Source organism: Balaenoptera musculus, chromosome 16 (genome assembly GCF_009873245.2).
Source record: "Balaenoptera musculus isolate JJ_BM4_2016_0621 chromosome 16, mBalMus1.pri.v3, whole genome shotgun sequence".
In the NCBI taxonomy this organism is placed as follows: Eukaryota; Metazoa; Chordata; class Mammalia; order Artiodactyla; family Balaenopteridae; genus Balaenoptera; species Balaenoptera musculus.
The window spans coordinates 37,240,678-37,266,459 of NC_045800.1; the positions used below are offsets into that span (position 1 = coordinate 37,240,678).

The 25,782-nt window shown below is 42.5% G+C and overlaps 1 protein-coding gene across 11 annotated transcripts in view; it reads left to right on the forward strand.

Moving 5' to 3' along the window:
• The window catches only part of PANK1 (pantothenate kinase 1), a 111,177-nt gene that overhangs the window by 25,570 nt on the left and 59,825 nt on the right, over window positions 1-25,782 (forward strand). Inside the window, exon 1 of one of the 11 annotated variants that reach the window (XM_036829698.1) lies at window positions 18,962-19,865. The exons of 5 other annotated variants lie outside the window; for them this stretch is intronic. In XM_036829698.1, the coding sequence (XP_036685593.1) occupies window positions 19,157-19,865 (709 nt within the window). In that variant the 5' untranslated portion in view covers window positions 18,962-19,156. Of the gene's footprint in view, window positions 1-18,961; window positions 19,866-19,907; window positions 20,749-25,782 lie in introns of those variants that run through there. 5 more of the 11 variants (XM_036829710.1, XM_036829699.1, XM_036829708.1 and 2 more) reach the window with 5 other exon arrangements.

Sequence of the window (25,782 nt, forward strand, 5' to 3'; positions counted from 1 at the left end):
ATCTATTATCTCAGTGTCTTAGCTGGGTGGTTCTATCTCATGGTCTCCTGTGAGGTTGCAGATGTAACGTTGGCTGGGGCTGTATCACCTGAAGGCTTGACTAGGGACGGATGATTCACTTTCAGGGTGGCTTACTCACATGATCGGCATGATGGTGCTGACTGTTGATGGGAGATCTCAATTATACCCCATGTAGGCCTCTTCACAGACTGCTTGACTGTCCTCATTTCACAGTGGCTGACCTCCCCCAGTGTGAGTAATCCCAGAGAAAGCAAGACAGTCTTTCATATGTTTTGTGACCTAGCCTTGGAAGTAGGTCACATATCATCAATCCCGTCATATTTTATTGGTCACTCAGACCAGCCCTGACACAGTGATATACCTTGTGTAAGTGACTACACAAGGACATAAATACTATAGCCAGAAGATCATTGGAGATCATCTCAGGGACTATATCACATGAACATTTAACCATAACAAGACTTCACATAGGAATCTGGATTTCTGGCTGCTCTAGAAAGATCAGATCTGGCAACCCTGCATTCCCACATGACAATAATTAGTTGGAGTTGAATGGCTACCACTCACTTAGAAAGAATATGCACTTCCTGAATTCATCCTGGTTCCCATTCAACTCACTTATGTAACATACTCAGCTCTTGTGCCATATCATTGACTTTTTTTTTTGGTGGGTTTTTTTTATTTTTAAAATTAATTATTTATTTATTTATTTATTTTTGGCTGCGTTGGGTCTTCGTTTCTGTGCGAGGGCTTTCTCTAGTTGCGGCAAGCGGGGGCCACTCTTCATCGCGGTGCGCGGGCCCCTCACTATCGCGGCCTCTCTCGTTGCGGAGCACAGGCTCCAGACGCGCAGGCTCAGTAGTTGTGGCTCACGGGCCCAGTTGCTTGGCGGCATGTGGGATCTTCCCAGACCAGGGCTCGAACCCGTGTCCCCTGCATTGGCAGGCGGACTCTCAACCACTGCGCCACCAGGGAAGCCCTTATTGACTTTTGACAAATGAAATGTGCGCAGAGTGATGCACTGCTCACAGACCTAACTCCTAAAACATGCATGTGATTGTCCGTGTTCTCTGTCCTCTTCCAGCTGCTGGCTGGATATCCATGCTCAGAGCACCTTTGGGAGTCATGCACTGAAGATGGTAGAGCCTCTGTTAGCCTCATGTCTGACTGCACGGTGCAGGGTTCCCTCTCTCCACACTCGCCCTCACCCCTCCCTACACAGGACTGTGGAGTGAGAAATGAATTTGATTGCGTTTGCTGTCTTAAGGTACTGAGATTGAGATTTGGAAGTTCTTTTTATGCAGCTAGCAATAATACTATAACAAAAGCCACAAATGAGACCTTGAAGTGGGGTACTCCTAAAAAAAAAAACCCCAGAAACTAAAATAAGTGGCACTGGCTTAGCATGCCAGTTGTGGGAAGAAAGAAAACTGATCCCAGAGGCAGAAAAGGTGGCAATCCATGCTGTGCATGGCAAAACACTTGGCAAAAATTCTCGCTTGAGAAGCAGGCCATATGCTTACAGACTGCTGGCTCCAAGAGAAGCAGTTGGAAGGAATCAAACTGTTAGTGCGTTTTGGCCTCAAGTGACTGGCAAGTTTTGGCAGTTTGCAGCAAGAAATGAAAGAACATAGGAAAATTACATAAATTGGGGGTCTTGAAGTAGACTAATTCTAGGCCCCAAATAGTAGAAAATAAGAGTGAGAAAACTGTGAGCAACACAGGACTGCTCAGTCACCACCACTCTTGGCACAGCCACGTCACACGTGGCTTTCCCTTTCAACCTGATGGCGTCAAGGTGGCTGCCAGTAAGAAGAGGGAGGCATGAGGATAAGGGAACAAAGACATAAAGGATATTGAGAACTATGTCTAGGAAAGTGTTTGGGCTGTAGTTTGTGGCATAGGAACTGTCTAGAAGGAAACCAATGGGAAGCCTGTTAGGTTTCTGAGGAAATAGTAATTCCAAAGAAAACAGAAGTCTGGGACAAAGACTAGTCAAGGCAGGAAACAACAACCAGCTTTGGACTCCCAGGTTTCCATGAGAAGGAAGCAGACTGCAAAATCTGCATAGTCCCAGAGATAATTTACCCCCCATCACCCACTTCAGATATTGCCACAGAGCATAATGAACAACGAAGAGAATTCCTGAAGAGTGGAACCAGGGGTCACAGAAAAGTATGGACAAAACAATGCCTCTCATAGAGGAGAAACAGAGTCCAGTCAAAGACATTTCTCAATGCTTCCTGGTCAGGGAGATGTCACAGTGCCTGACCTACCGCTTTGGAGCACTGTCGGCTTTCTGTCTTTCATTTCTTCCCTTTCCATATGGGACACTGAAGTTCCTTGTCTCTGCTTACCAGTGTATATTTGGGGATGAGAAAGGAGCAGGGGGAAGATGACTCCTCTTTTTAGTTTATAAATTACTCAACCAAAAAGAACCACAGGCTTCCCTGGTAGCGCAGTGGTTGAGAATCTGCCTGCCAACGCAGGGGACACGGGTTCGAGCCCTGGTCTGGGAAGATCCCACATGCAGCAGAACAACTAGGCCCGTGAGCCACGAATACTGAGCCTGCGTGTCTGGAGCCTGTGCTCCGCAACAAGAGAGGCCATGATAGTGAGAGGCCCGCGCACCGCGATGAAGAGTGGCCCCCGCTTGCCGCAACTGGAGAAAGAAAGCCCTCGCTCAGAAACGAAGACCCAACACAGCCAAAAATAAAAATAAATAAATAAAGTGAGCCATTCAGTGCATTCATAATGTTGTACAACCACCACCTTTATCTAGTTTCAAAATATTGAAAAAAAAAAAAAAAACCACGTGTGAACCAGATAGAGCTGACTGAGCATCACCCAGGGTTTTGAGCTGGATTCAGTGACTTCGGATAATGTTCTAGCAAGTGGGGTGGGGAGGAGTTTATTCTATAAGTGAGAGGAAGAATGAAATGGAAAGTTATTGACCAAAAGGGAAAATAGTGGCAGAGACTGACCATGTGTTTTCCAAGGTCATTTCTTTTTCTTCCTAGGCATTAATTTAAACTATATTTCTCAGGCTCTCATGCAATTGGGGTGGGTGTGCGGAGGGGCACGTGACTGACTTCTGGCCAATGAGATGTGGACAAAGTTGATGTATGCTATTTCCAGTCTTGGTTCCTAAAACACCTCCACAATCCTCTCTGTTGTCCCTCATCTGCTAGCTGATGTCAACATCTAGGGCAACAACAGTTTCCTAATTAACTGCACAGAGCAGACACCCGCAGCTGACAACATTGAACTCTTTGTGAACAACAAATACATTTTATCATATTAAGTCGCTGAGATTTTGGATTTATTTATTACAGAACCTAGTATTAAGTATGCTGACTAATAAAATTTCCACTGTACTAATTTAACATGCTAAATGTTATTATGACCAATGGGCAGCTTAAGGTTTATTCGGAGATTCCAGACCTTTTAAATACATTATTTCAGCTGTTGGATGACTGCAGACTAGCTGATCTGATAAATAAATTTTAATTTTCTGGGGGTTGCATTGATGACACAGATATACCCATCCATAAGGGAATAATGAATGTCACATCTAAACATGCCTGAAGGGTGGACCAGAAACGGATGCCAAGGGAAGTGGTTAAAACTATTTTCAGGTATGGTCCTAGGCCCAATCCTAAGTCAATATCACAGATGGTCTATCGTAAAACATCCCTCAAAAGAGAGGGTTGGTACAGGAAAAAAGAGGCAGAGAAGCTAATCAGAGGACAGTGAGGCAGCACAGACTTTAGCAACAGCAAGAAGCCACCACCATCCTTAGGCTGGCAAGACGCAGGGAGAAGGTGGTATCATCAGAGCCCAGGAGTTACGATCACCCAGCAGAAGACAAAGTCAAGGCAGGCATGTCCCATACTTGCTGGAGACCTCAGAAGAGGGGCAGCAGCTTCGGGGAGATGCCTCCCAAGGCAGCAAGGGAAGGAGAAGACAACTCTGCCATTCTCACCAGCGCCTCCCATTGACTAAGCCAACTGGAAGACAGCTGACCCTGGATCCTGAGAGAGCCGGCCTTTAGGAGCCAGCAGCAGGGTAGAGGTACGGCAGGCAAAGCATCTGAGCACATAAGCATAGGACCCACAGAATCTGGTAAGAGCAGGAAGAGATATAGAACATTCTATTCTCAATAAAATCAAAGCTCAAGTGTTAGAGCAACTTAAAAGAGTGTTGCAATCAAAGGTGGGATATTTTTAAATTTCTTGCTTTTCAGAGGTCCTGTTCTAGTTGTGATTTGAGTCATCACTTTTTTTCATTTTTTATTTTAGGTCATGGAAGACCCAGCATGTGGGGGAACTTCTTTATTCTGTGTCCAAATATGAAATCTGTACAGGTGTAGCTTCTTTCTCCCTCAATTTTTGTAAGCAAATTTGATTAAGCATTTGAAAACTGCAGAGGTAAAAGGTGGAAGAAATTCTGCCTCTGCCAATTGGCAGCTCTGTGATAATGGACAGTCCACACAACCAAACTATGCAGTTGTAAATTCCTCATATCTAAAATGGACAGAGTAATATCTTCTTACTTATCTCACTGGCTTATTGAAATGATCACAGTTTTTGCTTGCTTTATTGAGAAAATGTATGTGAAGATATTGGTATACAGAAAAGCATTATATATTGTTAAAACATTATATATATTAATACGCCTCCAAATCTGTCCCCCTACCATTCCATCCTTTATTTAGGGGATTGGCTTTACTGAGATATAATTTGAATACAAATACATCTAAGTGTACAATTTAATGAGTTTTGATCAATATACACAGATATGTAACCACTACCACAATCATGATATAGAATATATCCATTGCTCCCCAAAATTATCCCTCATCCCTCTGTGCATTTTTATACTTTGCAACTCAATATGAGGGAATTCCCTGGCCGTCCAGTGGTTAGGACTCCGCGCTTTCACTGCCAAGGGCCAAGGTTCAATTCCTGGTTGGGGAACTAAGATTCTGCAAGCCGCGGGCCCAGCCAAAAATAAAACGTCAGTAGGTACCCGCACAAAAACTTGTGCATAAATGTTCATAGCAGCATTATTTGTAATAGCTCAAAAGTGGCTATTAAAAGGATAAAAATACTATTATACTATTCTATAATATGAATATAGAATATACAACATGAATATACATTTTTGAAGCCAGCCACCACGTAAGTCTGACTACCCTGAGACTGCCATGTTGTGAGGAAGCCCAAGGCAGCCCAGCAGACTTATCACGTGGAAAGAGAATGAAGACCAGCCAGGCCAGGCTGCTCCATCCACCCCAGCCTCGGTGCCGGACATGGACGTGAGGAAGTCATCCTGGACATTTCAGCTCCAGCCGACACGATGGGGAGAAAAACTGAGGAACTAAACTGCAGTCAGAATTAGGGCCTCAGATATAGGGCCCCAGTTGAATCATCCCAACCATCTATAGCCATTTGAGCCATCCCAACCATCTAGTCATCATGAAATAGACAAGCTGTTTTCCCTGAGCCCTGTGCTAATTCCAGATCCACAAAATCAGGAGCATAATACATGCTATTTAATGCCACTAAACAAACAAAACCTCTTTTTATCCACCGTGGAATTTGAAAAAGGTATTTGCATGAGAAACACTGGCTGAAAATAAGTGCCATCCCTACCCTAGCTGCTGAATTGGCTCCTATGTAAAAAAACAGTAGCTCGTTATTGGCCTTGACTTTGATTCAAAGTCATATGTGTGACCTCTGCAGAGCAGCCACAGGGATGGCATCTGAAAACTTATCCTGGCAGAATTTTCTTCAGCTGCTTTAGCTCAGAGGACCAGGAGTGATCTGTGAAAGCTGGTGTTCCTCCAACTTCCAGAGGGTGCTCCAGACACTCTGCAGCTAGATATGACAACACTACCTCAGCTTACCTGGTTTGGTGGGGGAGGCTCTGGCTTTTATGGGTACCCAGTCTGGGTTCAAATGCCACTCCACCGCCTAAACCAGTGTATGATTCTGGACAACTTAATGAATTTGGGGACACTGAATTTTCTCTTTGAAATGAGGATAATAACACCTAACTTTGTAGGTATGTTGTTAGGGTTAAATGAGCCTTACTTAACTGGCGTTTAAGAATAATGATAGCTAATATTTACTGAGCATCTCACAAATAACTTTAAATACTTAACTGGCCTTTAAGAATAATGATAGCTAATATTTACTGAGCATCTCACAAATAACTTTAAATCCCTCATCACCATCCTCAAAAGGTCTCGACACTGCCTGGCAATTTCAGAAACACTGCCTGGCAATTTCAGAAGTAAGCTGAATTTGCACTATTTTATACCCTTCCTCTCTCTTCACACCTTCCCCAGACCCTCTTTCCCTCACTTTAAGCTGATGACTTCACATCATATTTCACCGATAAAAGAGAAGGAAACTACGTCATCTTTTAGTCACCAAATCTAGACTTCTCCCTGCATCTGCATCTACTTCTCCATTACTCTTTCAACCATGGAGGAAGTGCCCCTCCTCCCATTAAAGACAAGTCCTTCATTTGTGTTGTAAATCCCATCACCTTTTACTCTCACCAATGGATCATTCTATCGGCATTCAGATAGGCTCCACTATCTCTTTGTCTTTGAAAACTTTACCTTGACACCTAAAGTCCCTCCACTTACTGCCTTGTTTCTCTGCTCCCTTTATGGCAGATTCTCAAGAAAGTTTCTACACACACCATCTCTACTTCATCACCTATTTACTCCTCAGCTCACTCAGATTTGGATGCCAGCTCCACCACTCTTCTGAGATTGTTCTTGTCAGGGTCACCAATGACCTTCTTATTATCAACAGCAGTGCCTCCTTTATTGTTTTCTTATTTCACTTCTCAGCAGCATGAGGCCCACTTGGACTATGAAATATTCCCTGCTCTTAATTTCTGGGATACCTTATGGTCAACCAAACCAGATTATCACCTGGTTTTCTTCTCCTTTATGAGAATCTCCATCCTCAGTCTTTTTTCCTTTCTCAGCTCCGTGTGTCAACGTTAGTATTTCTCAAGATTCGATCCTGGGTCCTATTTTCTTCTGCACCTACATTGTTTCCCTAGGTGATCTCATCCATCACCAGCTTTAAATGCAATATTATGCTGATGGCTTCCAAATGTATATCTATAGTTCAGGCCTCTCTTACCATCTCCATACTCACATCCCTACTGCCTAATTGACATACCTGCTAGGATATCCAACTGGCATATGAAGTTTACCTCTTCCAATTCTACTTTATTGCTAAAACCAGAAAACTAGGAGCCACCCTTGAATTTTCCCCTTCCCTAATTTTATAAATTTATTTAATAACTTCTGTTGATTTTACTTCCAAAATAGGTCTCAAAACTGCCCACTTCTATCCATCTCTACTGCCCGACTCCCATCATCTTTCATCTGGATGGCTGCCTCCAGGATTTCCCACTTGCCCCTGCCCTTGTCCTTTCTCTGTGTAGCAGCCAGAGTTATCTTTCTAAACATAAATAAATCAGTTATTGTCACGTGTCTGCTTCAAAACTGTCATGGGTTTCCCATTATGCTTAGAATAATCCAAAGTGCTTACCAGAGACTACTGTGCCTCAAGCCTTCAAGACCTTGTCTACACCTTCAACCTCATCTTACCCTACTCTTCTTCTCCCTCATCATGCTGTAGTCACACAGGCCTTCTGTGAGTTCCAAATTCTTACCTATCCCAGGGTCTTCTGACTGTGATGCCCTCTGCTTTGCTCCTCACCTAGATTGCTCCTTCTTATATTTTGGATCTTAACAGTATGATCTAAGAACGGTCTTGCCCACAAATCCAAGATGGGGTTAAACACGTGGAGGTTTGTTTATCTCTTATAACAAAATTTCCAGAAGTAGGCATTCTAGGGCCGGCACAACAGCTCCATGAGCTTATAGGGACTCAGCCTCTTTCTATCTTTCGGCTCTACCATCCTTCATATATTGCCCTTCTCATGTCTGACCTCATACTTGCTGCCTCATGTTCACACATGGCTGGAACACCTTAAGGCCTTAACTCTATCTTCAAGGCAAAATAGGAGAGTAAAGGAGCAAAGCCCACTTTTGATTTAACTTTTTATTATGCAGAATTCCAAACATAACAAAGAGAATGATATGAAGACACTCTCCATCCATGGATCCATTATGCAACGACAATAATTATCAATCTGTGGCCAGTCATATTTCATCTATACCCTCTGCACACACTCTCCCTCTCCCCTTATTTATTTTTTATTTTTTATTATTTTTTATTTTTTTTAAATTTTTGGCTGTGTTGGGTCTTAGTTTCTGTGCGAGGGCTTTCTCTAGCTGTGGCAAGTGGGGGGGCCACTCTTCATCGTGGTGCGCGGGCCTCTCACTATCACGGCCTCTCTTGTTGCGGAGCACAGGCTCCAGACGCGCAGGCTCAGTAGTTGTGGCTCACGGGCCTAGTTGCTCCGCGGCATGTGGGATCTTCCCAGACCAGGGCTTGAACCCGTGTTCCCTGCATTGGCAGGCAGATTCTCAACCACTGCGCCACCAGGGAAGCCCCTCCCCTTATTTTGAAGCAAATCCCAGACACTGTATCATTTTCCCCAAATATTTCACTATGTATCTCTAAAAGATAAAACTCTTCCTTTTTAAACAAAACCACAATACCATTATCACACAAAAATTAACAGTTCATTAATATCATCAAATATCCAGTATTCAAATTTCCAAGTGTCCCATGAAAGTCATATTTTTTATAGTTTAAAATATCCAAATAAGACTACTACTTGCAATTGATACATCCTTGAAGTCCCTTTTGATCTGTAGGATCCCCCTTCTTTTGTTTTCTCTCAATTTATTTTTTGAAGAAACCAGGTCATTTGCCTTGTAGAGTTTCCTACAATCTGGATTTTCCTAATTGCATCCGGATGGTGTCCTCTGTCTTCTATATCTTATAAGTTCATAGTTGGAACTACAGGTTTGATTAGATTCAGGTTTGTTTTTTATGTTCTGCTGTCTGAAAGCATCTAATGTCTGATTGTTTCTCTTTGTGATAAAAGCAGCTTTTGATGATTACTGTCTAGGTCCATTAATTATGTTATAAAATTGTGATGTTTTAATTATATCATTCCTTCTTCATTTATTAGCTGGAATACTTCTATAAAGAGAAACTTCCTGCCTTTATTATTAGGTTACTCAATGGGTACAGAAAATAAAGGAAAGATAAATGCTTGATTCTTTTCCTTAGTTTACCAGTTTTCAAAATAATTCACTGGTGATTCACTAGTGTCCTCCAATGATAACCAGTCAGCCTTTTTTAAAAAGTTGTCTTTATGAACTTTTGGATTTAAACATATTTGATGAGTTTCAATACATTGCAGTTATTATCCTTATTAATGCTCAAATTGTCTCATCTTTGCCCTTTGGGAGTGTCCTCAAATTGGTTCACCAGTTCCTTTTCTATGAAAAAAAACCAAATCTTTCCTGAAACATCGTTTGGCTCATTTCCACTTCTGTCCCTCTGGCCAGAGTTGTGTCACATGGCTATGCTGAGCTGGAAGGTAGTGGTGGTTTGGATCATTCACCGTCTCTTGAAAGAGGTTTCCTCTCATGCCTCATCTAAAGAATGCGCCCCCTATTATTCTGTAAAGCTCTATCTTGTTTACTTCCTTTATACTAGTAACTGTAAACTGTAGTTATTTTATTTGTTCACCTGTTAAATGGGTCTGATTGCCTTACTGGTTGTAAGCTTCATGATATTTTCCCTAGCACAATACCTGTAGGTGCTCACAGAAGATACTCTATAAGTATTTATTGAATAAATAAGTAAATGAGGTAGACACCACTGTTATCCCCATTGTATACATTGCTTCCCAGTACGGTAGCTAGTGGCCACATGTTACTATTTAAATTTAAATAGTACAGCTACTATGGAAAACAATATGGAGGTTCTCCAAAAACTTAAAAAACAGAACTACCATATGATCCAACAATCCCTCTTCTGGGATTATATATAGAGGAATTGATCTCAGGATCTTGAAGAGATATCTGCACCCCCATGTCAATTACAACATTGTTCACTGTAGCCAAGACATTGAAGCAACCTAGATGTCCATCAGTGGATGAATGGATAAAAAAAAGATGTGGTATGTACATGTAATGGAATATTATTCAGCTTTTATAAAAGAGGAAATCCTGACATTTGCAACATATGGATGAACCTAGAGGACATTATGCAAAGTGAAATAAACCAGACACAGAAGGACAAATACTACATGATACCACTTATATGAGGAATCTAAAATACTCAAACTCATAGAAGCAGAGAGTAGAACCGTGATTGCCAGGGGCTGGAGGGAGAGGAAAATGGGGAGGTATTAGTCAAAGGGTACAAAGTTTCAGTTATACAAGCTAAGTCTTTGAAATCTACTGTACAACATAATGCCTATACTTAATAATAGCGTGTACTTACAAATTTGCTAAGATGGTAGATCTCATGTTAAGTGTTCTTATCATCATCATAATAATGTAATAGTAGGGAAAGAGGGCAAAAGGAAACTTTTGGAAGTGATGGATAAGTTTATGCCAAAAATTGTGGTGAAAAATTGTGGTGATGGTTTCACAAGTATATACTTATCTCTAAACTCATCAAGTGGTATACATTAAATATATACAGTTGCTTTATATGTCAGTCATAGCTCAATAAAGTGGTTTTTAAAGTAAGTTAATTTTTTAAAATCGTAAATTAATTAAAACAAAAATACAATTTAAAATCCAGTTCTTTTGTCACATTAGCCACATATCAAGTACTCAGGAACCACTCATGGCTAGTGACTGCCACCGCAGTGTAGATAGAGTGCATTTACCCCATCACAGAATTCTATTGGAAAGTGCTGGATAAAAGAAGCTGGCTAAGAGGAGGAGCTGGGATTCAAACCTATGTCTGAGTGACTTCAGGGATGGAACTGTTTTCTTTTTTTTAATTAATTTTTATCGGAGTATAGTTGCTTTACAGTGTTGTGTTAGTTTCTACTGTATAGCAAAATGAATCAGCTATACATATACATATATCCCCTCTTTTTTGGATTTCCTTTCCATTTAGGTCACCACAGTGCATTAAGTAGAGTTCCCTGTGCTGTACACTAGGTTCTCATTAGTTATCTATTTTATACATAGTATCACTAGCGTATATGTGTCAATCCCAATCTCCCAATTCCTCCAACCCCCCCCACAGATAGAACTCTTAACAACATGTAGTATGTAATATCATTGTTGTTATTACTTGCTTAGTCCTTTCAATTTCAGCCCCTCTGAAAGAATTTACAGGGAGCTTCAAGCCTGGCTACCTCATAGGGTAACCAACTGTCCCAGGGAGTTTCCAGGATGCAGAAAAGTCCCAGGCAAACCATGCTACCTAATTATCAGAATTCTCTATTGAGTTTTGTGGCAGGCAAATAGATGGGCTCACTCAACTGCATTTCAACCCCTTGTAATATGCCATATTGTGCACTACACGTGAGAAAACTGCAGACTTCATTTCCCAGACTCCATCAGAACTTGGGTCCTGTACACGGCTTAGCCCAGCCAAACAGATGCACGTGGGCAGCATCTGGAAGGCCAGATTGAGGAGGAGGCTGCACTTCTGCTGTTTTGTCTGGTGGGCGGTGCCATGGCAGCAGGGGTCCCAGGGTCTTGTCTTGGACATCATGGATTTGGAGAGACAGAATACAGGACAAGAATTTTGTAGGTTTCCATTCAGCCTGAGACAGTCAGTCCTGGACCCGGCGGTAGGAGCAGTGACTCCCTGATTTCTTGGTTTACTGTTGTACAAGAAGTAGCAGTTCCCTTATAGAAGTTCCCTTAGGAAGCTGATCCTGCAGTGGGATTCTGGAATTCATTACTGGGAGCCCAGCCTAGAGGCTGTTCCTTCAAACTTTCCAGTGATTTTTATTTACCCAATTCCCTGCACTAATTCATTTTATGAGGAAATGAGTTAAAGTGGCTTTTATCACTTGCAGCTGAAGAAACTTCAGTATTCAGAGGGGACTTCGCCCAGAAAACAGGGAAGCTATAAGACAAATTAGAATGCCCTGAATGCTGGGACCCTAATCGAAGCCTCTCCCTTCCACTGGTATTCTCAAAGGAATGTGCATACCCCCTCTTCACCAACATCCCCCCAAATATTGGAACTTTGGTGATGAAGAGATGAATACATATATACACACATACACACAGAGATGTAGATATGGATATAGATATGGATATAGATACAGATATAGATACACATTTTTTTTTCCTCTTCCATATGCTGGAATGCTCTTCCAAATCTCTCTACATGATACTTCACACCTCAGTCTCTCAACCTTCAGGAAGCAGTATCAATGTGGTTTCCTCAACTACCCCCATGTAAACTGGTTCCTTTCTTCCAATAATTCTCTTTCACATCATTTTATTTGATTTTCATGTTACTTAACACAGTCTGTGTGTATTTATTTAATTGTTTATTTTCTGACTTCCCCTGCCCCCCTCCCCAGAGGACGGTGTGCTCCATGATGGGAGGGACTTTTTACCTTGCTCATCACTGTAACTGGGAACAGTGGGTTACACATGGTAGCATCATTTAAAAATATTAGTTGAATAGGTATATAAAATAGACAATGGTAATAGCTAGGACATTTTTTAAAAAGGGAAACAAAGACCCAATGCAGCCAAAAATTAATTAATTAATTAATCTTTAAAAATGGGACGGACTTCCCTGGTGGCGCAGTGGTTAAGAATGCACCTGCCGATGCAGGGGTTACGGGTTCGAATTCTGGTCCAGGAAGATCCCACATGCCGCAGAGCAACTAAGCCCATGCGCCACAACTACTGAGCCCGTGTGCCGCAACTACTGAGCCTGCGTGCCTAGAACCTGTGCTCCGCAACAAAGAGAAGCCACCGCAATGAGAAGCACGCGCACCGCAATGAAGAGTAGCCCCCACTCGCCACAACTAGAGAAAGCCTGCGTGCAGCAACGAAGACCCAACGCAGCCAGAAGTAAATAAATAAATAAATAAAATTTTAAAATAATTTAAAAACTAAAAAGGGAAAAAAGGCTCTTTTGGAGACAAAAATCTAAGATACTAGACTGCAAAAACATTTCAGTGAGAAATAAAGGGACCCAGTAATTGTTGTGAAGAGCAATGCTGTGTGGGCAGTGGACTACTGTATCAGGTGTTCGCAACCATGGCGTAAAGTCTGCAGGTGACCGGAGATACTCCACCTTTTGGGAGGCACTGTGGCTGAGTTATGAAACGTGCAGGTTCTAGGGCCACCCAGACCTGACTTCAAATGTCTGTTATACATTTCCTGCTGTGTGAAAGTGGGCAAGTTAGCCTCTCTAAGCTCTAGTTCTCTCCTTCAAAATATGAGGATAATAACAGTACCCAACTCACGTGACTACTGTGCTAATTAAAAAAGATGACACTTAATAGTGTGCTTAGTACAGTGTATGGCATGTAAGAGCTCAATAAATGTTAGATAAGAAGACTACTATCATTTTGCTAAACCCAGCTCCATTCCTAATCTTATGCCCAGTACTTGGGGTCACTCTGATTATAGCTTATCAAATTTCTAGGCAGCCACACTCCACCTCCCTTCACCAAATCATAATTGGTAGCTGCTCAAAAAATATTAGTGACTGACAGGAAGTTGGTTCATGTGAGGTGTGCTTCATTCCTGTACACACGGTTATTACTGGTAGTGGCAGCTGCTAATGATATATTTTTCCACCTCCGTTGACCAAAAACAAAACAAAAACAAAAACAACCCAACAACAAAAAAACTAAAATAGGCAACAATAGTATCGAGTAGAAAATGCTCCATCAATCCCCATAGAAAAACAGTAAAGAGAATGGGATTGGCCTGAACCCTCTCCAATGGTTTGTTCCAGTGAATAATCTTCCTTACTTTTGATTTGCCCTATTGAGAGGGACAGGGTCAATTCATCCTGTCAGTCAGCAAGTGCCTACCATATTTATGGTAAGAATACCCCCTAAGGGCTTTCCTGGTGGCGCAGTGGTTGAGAATCTGCCTGCCAATGCAGGGGACACGGGTTCGAGCCCTGGCCTGGGAGGATCCCACATGCCGCGGAGCGGCTGGGCCCGTGAGCCACAATTACTGAGCCTGCGCGTCTGGAGCCTGTGCTCCGCAACAAGAGAGGCCCCGATAGTGGGAGGCCCGCACACCGCGATGAAGAGTGGTCCCCGCTTGCCGCAACTAGAGAAAGCCCTCGCACAGAAACGAAGACCCAACACAGGCATAAATAAATAAATAAATAATTTTTTTTAAAAATGTTAATTACCTTCCTTCTTTCAGGTGCCTTCTACACTCAGGTCTATGTTTAAAAAAAAAAAAAAAAAAGAATACCTCCTCCACTTACACCCCCACCTTAGTTAACTTCTATTCGATATTCAGAATTCAGCTTAAATATCATTTCAGCTACTAAAGTTTAAGACTAGGCCAGGTCCCCCTGGTATGTGCCCTCATGGCACTGGGAGTCTTACCTTGTTTTGCACTTCGCGGAATGCACTTACAGTTTTGCTCTTGTGGTGATTATGTGCTTAAGGCTTGTCTTTTCTGTAATCTAGATAAGGAGGGAGACTTGGTGTTTGCTTAAGAGTGTATCCCTGGTACTTAGCTTGGTGCCTGCTGTGTAGTAGCTGCTCGATTCTGAAGAAAGGAAAAGAGGGAGGCTCTGATGCAGGGGTCATCAGCATCTCCCCATAGCCCATTACTCACCAGAGCAGCGTTTGTTTGCTTTTGGTGGCCTCTGACTGCCTGGAGCAGCGCTCCTCCCCAGGGCCCTGAAGAAAGCAGCATGAGAAGCAGGGTCATTGAGAATAGCACTGTCCTCGGAAAGCGTGTCTTGTGTGAGGGGCCCCATGCGAATCTCTAAGAAAGGTACCAACACCGATAGCAAAAAGGCAAAAAAGCAAAAGAGAAGTCATTTTGGGTCGATATAATTCTGGCAGTTAAAGTTCTAGTAATTCTTTTTAAACTATATCTTGAAGAGTACCCTTTCTCCGAGCTCATACTGTCATCTGTGTGGCTATTAAGGGGTAGAAACTTGGGCAAATTTGCCTTTATTTCCATTTTAGCAAGGAACTAGAATTTTCTACAGTGATAATGTGTAATGATGGCATGGTGGACAGGTTTTATCTGTGTCTTCAAAAAATAACAGTAAATTACAAGTCTTATTTAGGGTAATAGAAAACTAGTGCTGATGTCCCTTTTTTTAGGGGAGGGAGGGAGGGAGAGGGAGAGAGGAAGTAAGGAAGGAAAGGGGAGGGGAGGAAGGGAGGAAGGAAGGAAGGGGGAGGGGAGGGGAGGAAGGGTTGAGTTAGACTGAGATAGGCAAATATTGATATGGCTTACATATCAATGTAAGTTTAAGTACAAGAATGTCATGATCAGATCTATATTTTTAAAGGATCACCCTTTTTAAAGTATAAAACCCAGAGAGAGTATAGGTAGAAGATCTTGCTCCTTTTCTGCATATTTTATCTTGCATGCTGAAACCACCACATTCCCAGTTGCCCAAACTAGAAACACAGAAATTATCCTAGCCTTACCTCTCCCTCACCCTGCAATTAGCCACTAAATCCTATTGATTCTTTAAATAATTTTTAAATCCACCTGATGATCTCATTCTGAATGGTGTGTCCTTCACTCAGTCCCTTCTCACCTCTTTCCTGGTTGTTTCCAGTAGTCTTCTATCTAGTCTTTCCAACTAGGAACTTCCTCCCCTATTTTATTCTCCAGACTGCTGCCAGAGATCCTTCCAGGATGCAAATCTAGTACTTTTTCCACAACCTAAAACTCTTCAATGGTTTCTCATGGCCTTCAGGAAAAAGTCCAAATTGTTTCCTGTGGTGCAGAAAGCCATCTGAGATTTGGACCCCATCTAACCTTTTTGGCCATCACTCATCTCCTCCCTTCGTAGGTTGTGTTTCAGCCTTGTTGAACTCCTGGCAGGTTCCCAAACATGCCAGATGGTTTCGAAACACCGGCAGAGTCTCCACTCCCTCAGTTCTGAATGGAATTCCTTCCACCTTCCATGATGAAATCCCGTTATTGTTCAAAATTCAGTTTACGGGTCATTTCCTCCCTGAAGCATGTCTTAACATCCATCTCAGCACCATCTTCCTCCTCTGTCCTCCTATTCCATCATTGCTCACTCTCTGGAGTCCTCTGGAGTTCCCTTCCATGGCATTGGTGACATACTTTGTTTCATTCATTGTTGCTCCAAGGAAGGACCATCTGCATTTTTTTTTTAATCCTGTTTTTAAAAAAGTTACTATTAGTGTTTTGTTTCTTTAATTTAAAAAATATTTATCATCATCATCACCATCATCACCATGCAGACTCCTGTGTTCCAAACCTACTGAAGGTCTATGAACCTCGGCCCAAAATTGGCTCTTAAAAATTCTCCTAGGTTACTGGTCATGTCCTGTTTGTTGATCAGGTGCTGGCTACACAGGGTGTTCATCTGTGCAAAATTCACTGAGCTCTACCCTTAGGGTATGTGTACATTTCTGTATGTATGTTATTTTCAGCAGAAAGTTTAAAAGGAAAAAGCGCCCTAGGTTATTCTTATGATGGAGAACCATTGACTTTCCTCTCCCTCTCTCTCTGAATTGTAAGCCCCTAGAGGACAACAAAGGCATTTATTTTGGCTTTGTACTCCCTGCATTTGTTTTACTGCCTACAGTATAGTACATGCTTAATAAATGATTAGTAAATAAAAAAATGAACAGAGGGAGAGAGTGCCTTGTGGCACTCTCCTCCCTCCCTCTCTTCCAAACAGTATTTGTTCAACTCCCCTGCTGGAGCACATGATAGCTCATGCCTCAAAATTACACCTCCAAACCACCCCCCGCCCCCATAAACCTGTGAGATGCCTCCTGGCTTCTTCTCTACCACATGCAGGGTGTAACTGATCCAGGGCACCAGCCTGACGAGGATGAGAGAAAGGAAGCTGGTGCAGGACTTTCTGTCCCCAAACCAGTACTTCTGCCCTACCTGGGTCTGAGCCACCTGGCTCAGGCCTTCCTCACCATGCCTGGGAATCAAGCTGGAGAGAATATGTCCTTGGAGATACTGCATTGCTAAGTCTTCTATTTGCATTTCTGATGTAAAGTGCTTCCTAAACTACTCAGCTTAAATTATGTAGGAATTTGAAAACTTTATATTTGAATATTAAGGTGTAACAATGGAGGTTTTTGTTGTTGTTGTTTTGTTTTTTTTAGCAAATTTGCAGTAGAAAGTGAGAGACACCCTGGGTGAAATATCACCTAAGTCATTTATTCAGTCACAGATGATTACCAAGAGCTTCCTAGGGATACAATGATGAATGAGAGTCATCTGCCTTAATGGAGATTACAGTGTAGTGGAGGGAGACAATCAAATAATATCTAACTTTTTCATAGCACCTATGATGTGCTGGACACTTTACATATATATTCATTTCATCACTGTAACAACTCAGTGATGTTCTATGATTACCCCCATTGTAGCATTGCAGACTGATAGAGTCATGAAGGTCAAGTGTAGGAGGAGAGAGCCCTAATCTTGTCCTAAGGGTCAGGGAAGATTACTTGAAATATAAGCAGTTGAAGCAGAGATCTGAGGATTGAGTTGGAATCTAGTAGACAAAGAGGTCTGGGAACAGGCAAGGGAAACAGCAGATGCAAAGGGATATTCGTGCGTCTGAGGAACTGAAAGGCTTCTCTGTAGAGGAAGCATCAGGAGCTCAAGACGAGGCAGGGGCCACATCACCTAGGTTTATCTCCATGTCTTCAAAAGTATAATAAGGTCAGGGAAGCAAAAATAGGAGAATTAAGGTTTATTCTTAGCTTTGTTCTTAATAACCTCAGCCATCCCTCTGTGGCTCCGTTTCCTTATCCGAAAAAATGTGTGAATGGACCAAAGCACTCAAGTGGTCATGGGTTCTAAAGCTCTGATTCTAGGTCAGGCTCTGCTGGAAGGAATTCCGATCAAGGTGCAGGCCCTGGCTGCGGCTGAATGCGCCGAGGCCTCTGACTCCTGTGTAGATTAAGTAAATACAGATGATGGAGAACATCACACACAATAAGTTACACGGTAAATATGGCTGTGAGTATGGTTTGTTCCCCTTGTTGGAAATGAAGGGTGATCTGCTAATAATAACAGTGTAATAAGGATAACCACCTTTTGTGGGCATTTAACTGTGTGCCAGGACTGTACCAGGTACTTTCAGATAGATTTCTCATGACAGCTCCTAGTTAGATTCAAAAGCTGAGGCCTCACGGGATTACACAGCTTTAGGAAGGTCCTCACCACCCAAATTTGTCCTGCCCACTGAGCGTGTCCAGTCCTGTTCCCTGTCGCCAGGTGTGTTAACTTGAGCAATGACTTTCTCTTGGTTTGATCAGGGGCTGAGTTGGAATTTGAACCCAGCTCTGACTCCAGAGCCTATGGGGTTGTCTACCCTGCGATGCTGCCTTCCCTTCTTAAAACACAGGCAACTCCTTACTCTATAAATAGAGTGACATTGTCTCTTAAACGTCCTTTCTGGGTGAGGAAAGTGCTTTTTATAGCTTGGGACTGCTTCTGTTTACTTGGTCTCTTCCAGCACCGGTTAATCCCGCCTACATCTGTGACCTTCACTGTCCTTACACTGAATTCCTAGGTTTCCTCCCTGCAAAAGACAACTCCACGAGGCCACATGGTGTGTGTGTGTGCCAGCAAAGAAATTACACTCCTCTCCCTCTCCAAATCCGCCTACCTTTCTATAAATAATCGTCCTCCTTCCCCTCAGGCCTGTGAGTAGTTTGGTCACTTCACGGAACACACACACACACACACACACACACACACTCACAAAGGTTTCGGGGAGGAGTGCACGACGTGAATGACCTTGCAGAGGTATCTAGCTCACTGGGGACAGGATTAGCAAACCCAAACCTCTACAAATATTTCTTGTCTTCACCCCACATTCCTCCCGAAGCTGCTCGCTCCTCTCGCGCCGGCCTCGCCCAGTCCCCTCTCGGCTCGCTCCGCCATACAAAGCCCAACCCGCCCATCTCTTCTTTGCAAAGCCAGAGAACTTCAGTCCCCATGTTGAAGCTCGGCGGTGGCGGCGGCGGTGGCGGGCAGGACTGGGCATGCTCAGTAGCGGGGACAGGTCTGGGAGGCGAGGAAGCCGCGTTTGAAGTCGCGCGGCTGGGGGATCCGGGGAAGGGGGGCTGCCGGGGCCCCGGCTGGGGGTGCGCTGGTATCCCCAATTCCGCGCCGGGAGTGGGCATGCTCCAGGCCGGCGCCGGGGGGCCGGAGCGCGGGGGGCAGGGCGTGGAGGAGGTTGGAGCGCCGGCGGGAGGAGGGGAGGAGCGCCCGGCTCGCCATCCCCCGGCGCCGGCTCTGCGGCTGTTGAATCGGAAGCCGCAAGGAGGATCCGGGGAAATAAAGACGCCCGAGAATGACCTCCAGCGAGGCCGTCTGAGCCGGGCCCCGCGCGCCGCCCCACCAGCCCCTGGCATGGGCGACCACGGCGGGCAGCCGGAGCGCTCGGCCCCGCATGCCCCGGGGACTCCCGCCGGCGCCGGCGCTGCAGCCGTGAACGGGCTGCTGCACAACGGCTTCCACCCGCCGCCCATCCAGCCGCCGCGCCTCTGCAGCCGGAGCCTCCCGGGAGGCGGCGACGCGGCGCCCCCGCGCCTCCCGCTCCAGCCAGAGCTCCAGCCACAGCCGCCGCCCCCTCAGCACGACTCCCCGGCCAAGAAATGCCGGCTGCGGAGGAGGATGGACTCGGGGAGGAAGAACAGGCCGCGTAAGTCCCTCCGGGAGGGGAGCGCGGGCGCCAGGCAGGCGCAGCGCGGGGTCCGTCACCCGGGAGCGGCGGGCCAGGCACCGAAGCGCGCGTCGTGCACACCAGCGCCCGCCGTCGGCGGACGGATCTGAGGGGGCGCAAGCACTACAGATCGTTGCCTAAGCCTGACCCTTGCTTGCTTTCATCTGTAGAATAGGCCGATTGGACTCGGAGTCTGAGCTGCTCCTCAGGTCACGGCTCTATGGAAGGCAAACGCACTGGCCACCTTACTAATTTGTCGGTGGGGAAATGCACGTGTGTCAACATTTGGTGGGGTCCGGGAGTAGAGTTAGAGCAGCGGTGGGTGGAGAGCCTGAGTTGCCCTCGTTCTTCTCTCCCCTTTCCCTTATGAGAGCTCGGGTTGGCGCTCAGGCAGTCAGCTTGCCCTTTGAATCGCAGAGAAGCCGCCAGCTCCCTGGGCCTATTCGCAAGCGCGAGGTCTGGAGGCGTGGAGTTTGACAGCCCCGGAAAATCACAGCCTATTAAACGCTGTTTCCTCGCAGCCAATGAGAGGACCTGTTGGGAGGGACACACCCACTGATACCATGTGGGCCGGAACTATGTGGACCAATGAAGATTGGAGGTGAATTTTTTTCGGGAGTTGGGAGGTGGAGTTGAGGTTTCTAATAGTAATGTACAGTGCAGAATGCTGAAATGCGTTATTTCACAATCTAAAGCTTGTATATATGTAAGTTTGTGAAGAGTCCCTTCCCCGCTGGAAATTCTGAGATGCAAATTGTAGATCGAGTTTACAACAGGTTTTTCTTATCCGAGCTGAACTTAATTCAATTTGTTACCTCTTTCTGGGTCTCCTTAATGAAGCTTATAAATGGCAGAAAGCAAAGTAAGTAGAATGCATGCTAATAAGTGATTGCATTCAAACATGCACCTTTTGCATATAGGTTTTTCTGTTTCACATAGGGAAATTGCTAGATATGCTTTGGATTCGTCTGTAAGAGCTTGATATTTGGCAAACAGCTTCACTTTTTTCTGTTTCTGTTTATCAACTTAGACTCTTAGCTTTTCTGCATTCAGTTAAAGTCTCTGAGACTTTGGAAAGCGTTTTAACTCGACTGTGGGACGCGGTAACTCTGATACTTGTGTTTTGTAGGTCTGAAATGTTTCGGTTGAAAGTTAACGTCTTGTCGGGAACTTTGAACCCATACAGCAGATTGGCTACGGTTGCAAGGAAGGCAACTAACACCTGAATTTCTGTTTTTGTTTTTGAGTCTTGTTAGAAAATGACATTGTTTATGGATTTAGCATTGATTCCTAATGATTTATTAACCTGTTTTACTTCTTTTGAAGCCACATTTTAGTTATTTCTCTGATTTTATATTAACAAACTGTATGAGAATTCACAATGTAAATAGCTAAAATATAACGAAAGAGAACTGCTTTGAGTATTTAGTATTGCTAGCTTAAATGGTCTGTGTTTGAGTGTATAATACCTCTTGAAATAATTTTTGAGGAATTGAAAATACACTCTCTTAACAATAGCATGAAGGCAGAGAAAAAATAACCTTGAGCCTTAACTTTTGCTTGCAAATCCACAGGAGGTATTATTCTAGAACACAAGAAAGTATAACTTTATGCCTGTGTGCTTTGTCAGGTATCAGTTTTGTATTTTTTTTTAATGAAAACCATAGTTATTTTAAGTTTAGCGATCATACTTATTTATCAACTTTTAAAAAGAATTCATCAAAATTGACTTTTCATTATCCTATCATGTTTTTTTTTCTCAAATTTGAACAAACATTTCTGAAATAAATTTTACATGTTCTGAGCCACATCTGCTGTGTTGACTACCAAAATCTCTTAGTTAAAACTAGGCTTAATGTAGTATCTTTATACCTTGCCTATTAGCATTCAAGTATCTTTTTACAAAAAAAAAGAAAAAAAATACTGCCCAATCAGTTGATATTTAGGTAATCTAAGACAAATCTACTTAGACTCAAGCACATCCCTATTTTCTGATGACTGATAGATTTTTACATAAGCAATTATTACAAAGAGTATTTACATGCTTTAAATGAAATTTGAGTATGTGGTTGATAAAAGCATCAAAGCTGGACGAATAATTAATTCCTACTTACAGTTTGCAACTTCAGACTCCTGCTTCTGTCCAAACCAGAGGTGTTTTAGGGCAGCCAGATATCACTTCTCTCAGATAGGCACCTGGATTGCATATGTGAGTAGGTATGTTTCTAGTTGCTAATATTTTGGGTAGAGTGCAATAAACATTAAAATACTTCATGTTTAAAAACAATGAATGGAATGAAACAAACAATTCAGTAGTTTTTGATTATTTAAAAATTTTAAATCTGATCCCTCAGTGCAAGGACTATTCACAATCTTGTAATCTAAAAATCAGAATAGTGGCAGGTTGATTTTGCTAAATCAGGAAATCTTGTCCACTCTTTTTATCAAAAGATCACCTCACTCACTGTGCTTATCCTTGGAAAGCTTTTCCAAGACTTAACTGCTTCTTCAAGCTTTCTTGGTTACTTTAGCAACTGGGTGACCTCAGCCAAGTTAGCTCTCCTCTTGGAATGCTGGAGTCGGCTAGATGATCTTCAAGTATTGTTTGTTATACTGTACCTTCAGATTCTAAGATACTTCAGAGCTGACGGTTCTTTCTACATGACTTCTGCGCTAGTTATCCAGTCTGCCACATGGCTTAGCATTTTATTATTATTATTTTAAAAGTTTTTATTTTTGCCTTGTGCTGATTGTTCCATGTATGTTATTGGTCTTTTCTCCGCAATTAAGTTGGAAGTCTTGTTATAGACGGTAGTTTTTTTCATATGCCGTGCAACTTGGATACAGATATTTGAGTATTTGACTGATGTTGATGAAAAAGGTACAGGTGACATCATCACCACCTCATTGAAATAGCCATTTCCATCTGTATGACAGACGATGGCGAAAGTCCTTCAGTGGAGTTTCTATGAAGTCTCTATAGGGAGATTCCTTTTGCATGCTCCTTGGTGCTCTGATTTTTTTGAAGCATACATAAGTAGCTGACCCCTTACGGAGTCAGCTCATACACCAAATATTTCTAAACTAATGATAGTCCTAGTAAAATGCCAAGAGCCTAATGTTTGTAAATGGTGTAGTTATTCAAACTCTGGAGGGCTTGAGTTTGAATTGCAGCTGGATGACCTGGGGCCATTTATTTAACCTCTATGCTGCAGTTTCAGTGTTGGTAAGATGGAGCTAATCATACAACCTCATCAGGTTGATGTGAGGATTAAATAAGATAATGTGTATGTAAAGAAGTTAGATTCCTGCTTGGCACATAGCAGTTATTCGGTAAATGCCAGCTGTCATCACCGCCATACAGAACACTGTTCACCACTAACCCGCAGGACAAGACGACTGAGCTGGCAGAGACACCTCAGAATGACTTCCTTACTTAAAAAGGAGGGGGGGGGGGCGCTACAATAAGAAAGACCACAAAGTTTTATTTGATTAGCTATGACACTCCTAGCCCCACAATTACCTTTTCCCCCCCTTCCCCCCCAAAATATCGGGTAATACAAAAATGGAGGAAAAAAGCAGGAAAAAGTACTCACAGTACCATCACTCAGAGAAAATGACTGTTTAAAATGTGCTAAAGGTAATTTTGGATCACACTAAGATAAGATTTTGATAACTTTTTTTTAATTAGACTGTATTTGATTTACAATGTTGTATTAGTTTCAGGTGTACAGCAAAGTGATTCAGTTATACATATACATATATCTATTCTTTTTCAAATTCTTTTCCCATTTAGATTATTACAGAATATTGAGCAGAATTCCCTATGCTATACAGTAGGTCCTTGGTGATTATCTATTTTAAATATAGTAGTGTGTATATGTCAGTCCCAAACTCCCAATTTATCCTTTTTTATTTAAAAATTTTAGCAAAAGCATTTTCTTCCAGCATTAAAGCATCATTTGTAATGGTTGTATTATATTCCCAATGTTCCATTATATAGATATACCATAATTTATTTAACCTGTCTCTCATAGCTTTAGGCTGCAGCTAGAGTCTCTAAACATCATAAACAGTTCTGCAGCAACAACTTTGTACATAACTCTTTATTTTTGATGAAATTGGTGAATATATACTTTTTGGAGAAGGAACAGAAATGGCACAAAGGAGTATATAGCTGTTGCCTTGAAATCCTGGATATTTTATTCATTTATTTATTTTCTTTTTTCAGCTTTATTGAGGTATAATTAACATTTAAAATTGCAATATATTTAAAGTGTAGAACATGATGATTTGATATATGCATGCATTGTGACAAGATTCCCATCATCAAGTTAAGAAATACATCCATCACCTCATATATTTACTTTTTTATGAAAACACTTAATTCTGCTTTCTTAGCAAATTTCAGTTATACAATACAATGTTATCAACTATAGTTACTGTGTTTACATTAAATCCTCAGACCTTATTCATCTTATAACTGAAAGTTTGTACCCTTTTACCGGGCTCTCCCTATTTCCCTCACTACCACCACCCCAATCCCTGACAACCATTGTTATTCGACTCTGTTTCTATGAGTTCCACTTTTTTTTTTAAAGTTTCCATATATAAATGATACCACACACTATTTGTCTTTCTCTGTCTGGCTTATTTCACTTAGCATAATGCCCTCCAGCTTCATCCATGTTGTTGTAAATGGCAGGATTTCCTTCTTTCTCATAGCTGAATAATATTCTATTGTGTACACATATGCCACACTTTATTCATTCATCCATCAGCGGACACTTAGGTTGTTTCCATACCTGGATATTTTAGACTCTAAGGATACTTGGAGACAAGCCACACTAGTGAAGAGAGGAGAAAAATGCAAAGGAGGTAATTGTTTGAGCCAGCAAACACTATGCTGCAGAAAGGTAAATATCTGAGTACCATCAGAAGACTCAAGGATGTGAGCTGCGCTCTTCCTTCCCAGTGTGTGGCAACAGGCACGAATAAGGGCTGGGTCAGTGCCTGCAGCCTCCTGGTGGAAGTTCCGAATTCTGAGATTCTCCAGATCGAACACTAGCAGAAGATGGGTGAGAGTTCCTTATGCATGTAACACATTCGTGGGTACAAACTGAAGAGACCCTAACCTGTTAACAGTTTTAGCTAGCCACCACTGTCAAAGTGTAAGGCTTCGCTTTTCTAAATATTGGGATATTTACCTTTGGCACTTAGAATTTCCCCTACTTCTGTGTCAGGCTAATTAGAAAACCCAGGATAAAAAGATAAACAGGTAGAATTTTCTGGTTGTATCTGCATAGAGTGTGAATATATATGCATTTTTAAAAATATAATCAGAACTTCTAGATGGACAAGGAGGTTTGCAAATCGACAACAAAAGACTAAAATGGAAAGCAAGGGCACATTCTAGATTGCTCCCTTCTAGGATGTGGTCAGATTTCTAAGTTTGTCGATGAAGTTAGGAATTGTACAATGCACATCTGAACTGAAGATTTAAGAATTTAAGGGCCCAAGTGTTCAGTGTCTAAGTGGTTAAGTCAGGTATCAGGATTTATTAGGGACATGAACACCACTTTTCCCCAAAAGGCCAGTAAGTGAATTTCAACGTTAATACAAAACGTATTTTGTTTGGCATAGTAACGAAAGATGGAAAAAGTACTGTTACTTTTTAACATGTGGGACATTCAACAAGTAAATAAAACAAACTCCAGCCTGGTGTTTGGAGACAGAATTGGTAGGGAAACAAAGAGAACTGGTTTTAATTAACAGGTTTGGGGTTGGTTTTTTTTATCTGTCTGATAGCCTGACTTTTAATAGTGTGTGTGTGTATGTTTTAATACAAACCAATTACCATGAAAATCAATAAAGGTTTGACTTCCATTATATTTAA